Source organism: Oncorhynchus gorbuscha, linkage group LG24 (assembly GCF_021184085.1).
Source record: "Oncorhynchus gorbuscha isolate QuinsamMale2020 ecotype Even-year linkage group LG24, OgorEven_v1.0, whole genome shotgun sequence".
Taxonomy (NCBI): domain Eukaryota; kingdom Metazoa; phylum Chordata; class Actinopteri; order Salmoniformes; family Salmonidae; genus Oncorhynchus; species Oncorhynchus gorbuscha.
In genome coordinates this window covers 27639832-27650200 of record NC_060196.1, presented here as the reverse complement: position 1 = coordinate 27650200, position 10369 = coordinate 27639832, and the positions used below count along the sequence as shown (strand labels likewise).

The window sequence follows — 10369 nt, the reverse complement described above, 5'->3', positions numbered from 1 at the left end:
ATTAAATGTAAAGCTCTTAGATTTAAGTAAAAAAAGGTATAATGACTCATCCTGTATATATATATACACTGAAGAAAAAAACATTACAGTTCATATATGGAAATCAGTCAATTGAAATAAATTAATTAGGCCCTAATCTATGGATTTCACATGACTGGGCAGGGGCACAGCCATCGGTGGGCCTGGGAGGGCATAAGCCCACAAATTTGGGAGCCAGGCCCAGCCAATCAGAATTATTTTTTCCACACAAAATCAGAAATACTCCTCAGTTTCATCAGCTGTCCGGGTGGCTGGTCTCAGACGATCCAGCAGGGGAAGAAGCCAGATGTCGCGGTCCTGGGCTGGCATGGTGACATGTGGTCTGCAATACTAAAGAAAGGCATTTGGAATATAAAGAAGCCATTTTAAAAAGTCCCTAATTCTATCATGAATAATGTATTATATATAGGGTCCCATTCCCAACACAGCGTACTAAGAGACTATTAAAATGCACTGGTCCATCCTTTTTAAAACCACCTGATGGGGAGTTAAGTTAACCTGAGGTCAGCTTATTTCTTACAGGCCCTATTCCCTTTAGGTCATGTCTGTCTGTCTGTCTGTCTGTCTGTCTGTCTGTCTGTCTGTCTGTCATGTAGGGATTAACCCATCTCTCTCGGTTTCTGCCTGCTCCTGCTCCTCCTCTGCCAGGGCCCATTTCTGGACCTTCCCGCTGCCAAACAAGGTGAAGACAAGCGCTCCTCCGGCGCTGATCCCGGCTGATAGACAGAACACATTCCTCCATCCCGCCAAGGAGTGCTGTTTGAGGAGGGAGGGGAGACATGAGTCACAGTTGTATGTATAACAGTCTTCAAGGGTGCAGTAACTTTTAGAAATGAGCCATTGCATTGTCCTCGTGTCAAGCAGCCCAATTCTGATCTGTCTTCCACTAATTGTTATTTTGACCAATCACATCAGATCGTTTTCAGAGCTGATTGGTCAAAAGACCAATGAGTGAAAAAAAGATCAAGAATTGGACTGCCTGTGTAGACGCAGCCTCGGTCGAATACTTTTTACAGAAACAAGTATTTAAGTAGCTATATTAAATATATAGAATTATTTTGAAAAGCAGTTTCAGAATGAATCAATTTGATGATGAGGGAAAAGCTAAAGCGTACATCTTTGGTGAGGTAACCTGTGATGATGGGCGCGACAACACCTGGGATAGTCGCAAAAGTGTTGGTGATTCCTAAAAGCACCCCGCATACCTGAATATGAGAGGAAGAGTGAGACAAAGAGGTTCAAATACATCCAAAAGCAGTGAAAAGGCACTGAGTAAGTGACTGAGAGTGTGATAGAATGAGTGCAAGAGAGTTCAGTGAAGGTCCAAAATATGCCAGAAAAGACTGGTGAGTAAAGGAGAGAAGTGAAGAGAAAAAAGTGAAGTGACGACATGTCAAATAGAGAAACACCCACCGTGGAGCAATGTCTATCTGGTTGATGAAGACCCCGGCTGCACTGGTGCCCCCAACAGTGGTAGAGAGGGTGAGGAAGGTCACAGCCAACACCCCACTGCAGCCGGAGAAGCCCACAGCAACCAGGAACGCTGCAGGCAGCAGCAGACCTGAGGGAGGAGGAGTCAACAATATACATCAATACACATGTTGAATGTTCAAACACTGCACTTACTTTCTATTGATAAGAGACATATAAGTGTGGCCATTCATTCATTCAATTAACAACAACAACAACAACACACACAATATATATATATATATATATATATATATATATATATATATATATATATATATATATATATATATATATATATATATATATAAAATACTCTAACTGTAAGTTGCTCTGGATAAGAGCTTCTGATAAATCACTAAAATGTCAATATAAAATGTAAAACTATAAATTCATATTTTGCTGATAAACATATTTCTACAGACTAAAATATCAACTGCATTAAATAGTACCAAAGAATCCCCCAAAAAATTGTTGCAAACTTTTTTACGTTTTAACAGCCAATCAATCAACATCTGGTAAAGCCCATTCCATAAGTAACCAAGACCAATTCCTTTAAAAATAAAAGTCCCCTCCTTGCCTGTGATAGTGAAGATCTTGCGGACCGCTGTTACACTCAACAGCTCCTTCTCCAGGAGGCTGTCTGCTACTACACCTGATATCACTGAGAAGGCCCAGCCACCCAGATAGGGCAGAGCTGAGAGAAAGGCATTCTACAAAGAGAAACAGAAAGAAATAGACAATATTAACCAACGACAAAAATAATTTCAACTACATTGTAGGAATAAAATATCCCGATAAGATGGCGTCACTTTCACCAATGTTTTATTCAAACATTGCTACAGCAGCACAGGCCTTGGTAACAACACAACATGATTCAAGTCCAGAGACTCCTGTACTATCCCTGTACAGTGTGATATACTGATACGACATTAAAACTTAGTCAGTCATTCTCTAGTCCTACCACCTAAAGTATGTATACACTTGTCTAAGAAATATGACACAACTCTATCTATGGAGCCTGGATGTCGATTATGGCAGCCAACCGCACCTCTCTGATTCAGAGGGGTTGGGTTAAATGCGGAAGACACATTTCAGTTGAAGGCATTCAGTTGTACAACTGACTAGCTATCCCCCTTTCCCTTATATCAACATCAAATCAAATTGTATTGGTCACATACACATATTTAGGAGATGTTATTGCGGGTATAGCGATATGCTTGTGTTTCTAGATCCATCGGTGCAGTAGTATCTAACAATTCACAACAATACACACAATTCACACATTTACATTACATTTAAGTCATTTAGCAGACGCTCTTATCCAGAGCGACTTACAAATTGGTGCATTCACCTTATGACATCCAGTGGAACAACCACTTTACAATAGTGCATCTAAATATTTTAAGGGGGGTGAGAAGGATTACTTTATCCTATCCTAGGTATTCCTTAAAGAGGTGGGGTTTCAAGTGTCTCCGGAAGGTGGTGATTGACTCCGCTGTCCTGGCGTCGTGAGGGAGTTTGTTCCACCATTGGGGAGCCAGAGCAGCGAACAGTTTTGACTGAGCTGAGCGGGAACTGTACTTCCTCAGTGGTAGGGAGGCGAGCAGGCCAGAGGTGGATGAACGCAGTGCCCTTATTTGGGTGTAGGGCCTGATCAGAGCCTGGAGGTACTGAGGTGCCGTTCCCCTCACAGCTCCGTAGGCAAGCACCATGGTCTTGTAGCGGATGCGAGCTTCAACTGGAAGCCAGTGGAGAGAGCGGAGGAGCGGGGTGACGTGAGAGAACTTGGGAAGGTTGAACACTAGACGGGCTGCGGCGTTCTGGATGAGTTGTAGGGGTTTAATGGCACAGGCAGGGAGCCCAGCCAACAGCGAGTTGCAGTAATCCAGACGGGAGATGACAAGTGCCTGGATTAGGACCTGCGCCGCTTCCTGTGTGAGGCAGGGTCGTACTCTGCGGATGTTGTAGAGCATGAACCTACAGGAACGGGCCACCGCCTTGATGTTAGTTGAGAACGACAGTTTGTTGTCCAGGATCACGCCAAGGTTCTTAGCGCTCTGGGAGGAGGACACAATGGAGTTGTCAACCGTGATGGCGAGATCATGGAACGGGCAGTCCTTCCCCGGGAGGAAGAGCAGCTCCGTCTTGCCGAAGTTCAGCTTGAGGTGGTGATCCGTCATCCACACTGATATGTCTGCCAGACATGCAGAGATGCGATTCGCCACCTGGTCATCAGAAGGGGGAAAGGAGAAGATTAATTGTGTGTCGTCTGCATAGCAATGATAGGAGAGACCATGTGAGGTTATGACAGAGCCAAGTGACTTGGTGTATAGCGAGAATAGGAGAGGGCCTAGAACAGAGCCCTGGGGGACACCAGTGGTGAGAGCGCGTGGTGAGGAGACAGATTCTCGCCACGCCACCTGGTAGGAGCGACCTGTCAGGTAGGACGCAATCCAAGCGTGGGCCGCGCCGGAGATGCCCAACTCGGAGAGGGTGGAGAGGAGGATCTGATGGTTCACAGTATCGAAGGCAGCCGATAGGTCTAGAAGGATGAGAGCAGAGGAGAGAGAGTTAGCTTTAGCGGTGCGGAGCGCCTCCGTGATACAGAGAAGAGCAGTCTCAGTTGAATGACTAGTCTTGAAACCTGACTGATTTGGATCAAGAAGGTCATTCTGAGAGAGATAGCGGGAGAGCTGACCAAGGACGGCTCGTTCAAGAGTTTTGGAGAGAAAAGAAAGAAGGGATACTGGTCTGTAGTTGTTGACATCGGAGGGATCGAGTGTAGGTTTTTTCAGAAGGGGTGCAACTCTCGCTCTCTTGAAGACGGAAGGGACGTAGCCAGCGGTCAGGGATAAGTTGATGAGCGAGGTGAGGTAAGGGAGAAGGTCTCCGGAAATGGTCTGGAGAAGAGAGGAGGGGATAGGGTCGAGCGGGCAGGTTGTTGGGCGGCCGACACAAACCTAAAAGTAAAAGAATGGAATTAAGGAATATATAAATATTAGGATGAACCATTACGGAGTGGTATAGACTAAAATACAGTAGAATAGAATACAGTATATAGATATGAGATGAGTAAAGCAAAATATGTAAACATTATTACAGTGACTAGTGTTCCATTATTAAAATGGCCAGTGATTTCAAGTCTCTGTATATAGGGCAGCAGCCTCTAACATGCAGGGTTACGTAACCGGGTGGAAGCCACCAAGTGATGGCTGTTTAACAGTCTGATGGCCTTGAGATAGAAGCTGTTTTTCAGTCTCTCGGTCCCGATTTGATGCACCTGTACTGACCTCGCCTTCTGGATGATAGCAGGGTGAACAGGCAGTGGCTCGGATGGTTGTTGTCCTTGATGATCTTTTTGGCCTTCCTGTGACATCGGGTGCTGAAGGTGTCCTGGAGGGCAGGTAGTTTGCCACCCAGTAGAGCTATTACCATATTCTTATAGTTATCTAGTCTTGACTGCACTCTGGAATTGAGCATCTCACTCTGTCTCTCCCCTCTTCTGGCATCATCCATAGAAATCATATGTCCATATCTATGATGTATGACTTAATGTACAATTTCTTTGGGTCTCACCTGTCGGAGGTCAAAGTGAAGCACCGTGTCCATGTAGGTGGGTAGTGAGGTGAGCAGAGTGTAGTAACCCCAGTTGGCACACATCTGAGACACTATGATGGCCCACAGGGGAACAGAGAGCACCATGGGTAACAAAGGCACTGACCAGCCATGGGCACCACCCTGGGTTCAGAGGCATAGAGAAAGAGAGAGAGAGAGAGAGAGAGAGAGAGAGAGAGAGAGAGAGAGAGAGAGAGAGAGAGAGAGAGAGAGAGAGAAAGGGGATTGACTGTAAAGTGATTGACAAATGTTTGATAAAGTGGCATAAAGGATACCACAGATATATTGTTGTTACATCTTTTCCTATGGAGTTGATGATGTAATGTTTTTCTCTTGTGCTGATTCGTGGATGAGTGCCAGGCTGGTCAGACACCAGAATGAACCAGAAAACTGCCCAAATACAACCAGCACCCCCTGGTGACGAGAGAAAGAGGGAGAGAGAGGGAGGGAATGAGAGAAAAGACTGTTTATGTTGACATCTTTATAAAGCAAGAGGATATGTAGGAACAGTGTTTGTGCTGAACTAGGTTCCTGTATTTCTAGGGAGTGTTTCCTAGCCACCGTGCCTCTACATCTGCATTGCATGCTCTCTGGGGTTTTAGGCTCAGTTTCTGTATAAGCACCTTTTTTTTTCTTCTCAACTACTGTTGTAAAAAATAGAAATACTCTATAAATACATTTGATTGATTGAGTGTACAGAGAAGAATTGTGAATGATCCAAAAATAGGAAAGTATAATGTGTGTGAAAACAGGAGAATAAAATAAGAGCTGACAATGCAGATAATGGTGTGTGTAGGGGGAATGTATATGGTTGGGGGGTGCAACTCAATATTACGAAGGTGTCCTTAATGTTTTGAACACTCAGTGTAAATGTTTGGGGAGTGTAATTGCTATCCAACTCTCACCACACATGTAGAAGACAGCGGGCCAGCCCAGACTGTGACATATGAAGCCGGTGAGGGGCAGGGCTACAAAAGCCCCAAAGTTTGCCCCTGACCCCGACAGGGAAATAAGACGAGACCTCTCTAGAGGGGGAGCCCAGCGAGCCCACATGGCCATCATGGCCGGGAATGTCACCCCCTGACGACACACAAACACAGAGCAATACACACTGATATGTCACTTAAATTAACAATATACCTTGTAGTTTTAGAGAAAATAATGACCACATGGCCAAATTGGCTATACTGTAAGTATACCATAAATCGAATGCTAAACTAATCCAGTTCAATGCTGATAACAGAATGAGATTGACCCCTACTCTGCACACATGAAGCCTCTTACCTCCCCAAATCCCTCCAGTGCCCGTAAGCCAAACAGCCAGTAGGGTCCTAGCTGGGCTGCCAGGGGGGTGAGGAGGGTGAGGGCTGCGGTGCCAAGCACCCCTCCCCCCAAGAAGATACTCCCTCCAAAGTGACCGGCCAGGTAACCCCCGGGGATCTGAGTCACCAGGTAACCAAAGAAGAATGCCCCCAGCAGCAGGCCCTGAGTTGGAGAATCCCACGAGTACTGAGGTATCTGAGAGAGAGAGAGAGAGAGAGAGAGAGAGAGAGAGAGGGGTAAATGAGCAATAGTGTTACGTATTAGTTTGTGAGTGTCTTGTATCTACTGTGCATACTTTGCATGTGCAGTATGTCCAGTACGCATGCATCATGTTTATGTGAAGCATATTGATGTACTGTAATATATGAGCTTTAATATGGATGTACAGTATACTATAGGTCTAGTTGTGGATACTTTGGAAAAGCTGGTACTTACCCCGTCTGGTTGGTCTGGGGTTTGGCTGCCATTGTTGTTCCCGTGGGAGGACACTGGGCACTCATGGCCAACTGAGCTGTTGAGAGTTGGTTGGCTATTGGTCCCATTGACCATGGCGACCATGGCAACACTTAGATTGACACGGAGACCATAGACAACAGAGAATCCGAAGAACATCATGATGGCCAGATTGTAGCGTGCAGAGCAACATTGTGGAGGTACTGGTAGACATGATGACAACAAGTGCACAATCACACCTCACAATCGATCTGAAAAAACTCAAAACTTTAAAGATGACTATTTAAACAGCGCTGGTAGAACATCTACACTACCAAACGAGGAGTACTTGACACTTAAATGACCTATTTCACTAGCACTAAGCTAAAGCATAGGGACATATCCAAACTTCCAGGTAGGTCAAATTTTCACTTGATATGACTTCCTTCAACTATCATAAAAAGTTATCATTACATAATAAATCACCCTCTAGCACATCCATGCTGCTGAGTGCTTACTATGCAAAAGAGCAACGCAAAAATAGTAGACACCTGAATCATCAACATCCACCACATGTTTTTTAAGTAGGGGTGTTGTCTCTCCACTCTCATCCAGTGGGGTGGAGTTGATGGAGAATCCATTTTGTAAAGCCATGGCAACCACCAGTCAGGTGACAGCCAGAGATGGAATGAAGTGGTTGTGATCTGAGGTCACCTAACCATAGTGTCCTAAGAAAATATGCAGGACAGACAGAGAGCAAGAGTCAGCAGGAAAAATGGCTAGACATTCAGTCTCATGCGCAAGCACGCACACACACACGCACACGCACACACACACACACACACACACACACACACACACACACACACACACACACACACACACACACACACACACACACACACACACACACACACACACACACACACACACACACACACACACACACACACACACACACACACGGGTTAAGACTACAGACACAGGCTGGATATGAGAATGACCATGACCTGACAGGTCAATGGTCCTTATGGTGTTCAAATAAATCCATGGGTGCTTGTGCAACCATTACAAAACACCTGACTAAGTCAAAGAAATCAAATATACTGTAGACATGCATTATAACAGTAGACTTAGCTCTTTATATTGAGGAATGTTCAGAATTCAGGGTTCTCCAACCCTGTTCCTGGAGAGCTACCCACCTGTAGGTTTTCACTCCAACCCCAGTTGTAACTAACCTGATTCAGCTTCTCAACCAGCTAATTATTAGAATCAGGTGCGCTAGATGAGGGTTGGAGCGAAAACCTACAGGATGGTAGCTCTCCAGGAAGAGGGTTGGAGAGCCCTGGTTTAGATAGAGAAAAAGGTTTGACCAATTATCACAAGTAGGACTGGTTGGACCAGAATGTTACTCACTTGCTGTTATTGAGTTTCTAGACCTAGATCATAGGACTGGGGAGCATCATATATTCTTCTTCAGATGATGCTCCAAATAGTTTTAGGCTGGCTGGTGGTGTGGCTTATACATGTTGATCCTGAAGAAAAAAACAAGATGGAAAACAAATACCAGTCTGTGAATTATGGCCTATGTAAAGTCAGTCACAGAATCATGAATTCAATGATTTTTCATAGCTACCTCTTTTAGAGCTGGACCAGTAGTACGCAATAAATCTGATCTCAGAATACAGGTCTGTCCACTAAATGAAATAAACCAGTAGTCTTGGCCTCTCCTTCACTCTGACTGTGACTTGTGCAGACTGATTAAAAGCAGATGTGAACCTAGTGTATCTGCTGACTAATAAAACGTTCACACTCAAAAGGTTAACATTGGAGGAACAGAGAGTGTGTTACGCAAGTCAGCTGATGAGGGGGGTGGAATAGAATGACATAATGTAGTGCCTTTTGACATGGTGTAGTGGCCATTTAAGGTTAATAAAGTATATTTATTAAATGTTTTATTTAACTAGGTAAGTCAGTTAAAAAGAAATTCTTCTTTACACTGATGACCTACCCCGGCCAAACCCTAACCCGGATGATGCTGGGCCAATTGTGAGCCGCCCTATGAGACTCCCAATCACGGCCGGTTGTGATACAGCCTGAAATTGAACGAGGGTCTGTGGTGATGCCTGTAGCACTGAGATGCATTGCCTTCGACTGCTGCCCCACTCAGGAGCCCGAGTTCTTATTCAGTTTAGAGTGATTAACACAATGCTTAGCATATTTGTATGTTTTTGCTATTCTGTAATATACATGTTCTATTTGTGACATATTTGTGTCTGAGTTGATAGTCACTAGATTTTTGTACTGAATGTTATGGATTCTTCTCATATCGTTTGATAGTGATTGACGCCAGAGCTACAGATTGCAAAAGGAACGAGGACACTGATTCTAATTGTATTGATTACAGTATGCACTGTGTGATTCTGTAGCAGCAGGCAAAGTCACTGTCTTTTGTTTTGACTTCGCACAAGCCTCTCGGGCTGATGTTAAGAGAACATTTGGCACTGTCTGAATATAAAGGGCCTGTCTCCAAGAGGCCCGTTAGACATTTTCTCTGCTTCTGTACTAGAGGTGTCTCCCTGTTGCATCTTGTAATTAAACCAACATTATTTTGATTGATGTGATCAACAACTGCTCTCCTTTTTTGTTCGCCTGGAAATTCCCATTACAAACGGACACAGTCAAAATAAACATGGGCATTGGTATGTGATTGTGTGTTATCTGTAAAGTTCACTTCTTCCAAAGTTGGTATAATAACTGTGTGTAGTTTTAGTAACTCTATGCTTCTTCTTTCAATCATAACTTCTCCATTTTCTGACATTAGATTTGGGAAAGGGGATTTTAAATCTCTGCTCTCTCTCTTGTTTTGATGTTTGTTTTGCCATATATTTTTATTTAATTTATTTGTATTTATAATCCCAGCTCCCGTCCCCGCAGGAGGCCTTTTGGTAGGCCGCCATTGTAAATAATAATTTGTTCTGAACTAACTTGCCAAGATCAAAACAAAAAAGGTTAAATAAAATAAAAATAATAAAACAAGGTTATTACAACACTGGAGGCTTATAAGCAGTCAGTCATGCATGTGAATCGAAATGTGAATCACTTGAAACAGCTGGCCACATTGGTACATAACGAGAATAGATAGCTAGATAGGTCTCATAAGTAGATCCAAAATAGTACAGCTGCTAGTGCATTTTAGTTGAATTTGAGCTATAGAGCAAACCTACCTAGAACGAATGGACTCTTCAACACAAACCTCTGGTTTACGTTGCACCTGTCGTGTTTAATAAATGTGTAAAGAGCTCTCTGTTTTGCCTTATAGCGGTATAGCGTCCTTACTGCTTGTAGCCTTTCCACTTGGCACAGACCAAGTAAAAACAGTGGTAAAAGTGTTGTGTACACTGTTTGCGATTCAGGGAAAGCGGTAGTCACATGATCAATAATATTTTTTTATTCGGTGACGTTATTTTTATTTACACTGAACTCT

General features: G+C 43.8%; 1 protein-coding gene across 2 annotated transcripts; it reads right to left on the bottom strand.

Annotated features, from left to right (window-relative positions):
* Positions 1-637: 637 nt before the first annotated feature.
* On the bottom strand, positions 638-10300 carry LOC124012052 (sialin-like). 2 transcript variants are annotated; one of them, XM_046325423.1, is made up of 12 exons: positions 10110-10300; positions 8299-8417; positions 7434-7610; positions 6886-7106; positions 6412-6645; positions 6033-6207; positions 5423-5541; positions 5089-5250; positions 2090-2222; positions 1453-1600; positions 1155-1244; positions 638-795 (listed from the first exon to the last, which is right to left on the bottom strand). In XM_046325423.1, exons 3-11 carry the CDS (start codon positions 7534-7536, stop codon positions 1226-1228), a joined length of 1314 nt encoding a protein of 437 aa, XP_046181379.1. In that variant the 5' UTR covers positions 7537-7610; positions 8299-8417; positions 10110-10300; the 3' UTR covers positions 638-795; positions 1155-1225. The 2 variants fall into 2 exon arrangements, with proteins under 2 accessions (XP_046181379.1, XP_046181381.1); XM_046325425.1 differs by lacking the exon at positions 10110-10300 and adding an exon at positions 8519-8654.
* Between the last annotated feature and the right edge of the window lie 69 nt (positions 10301-10369).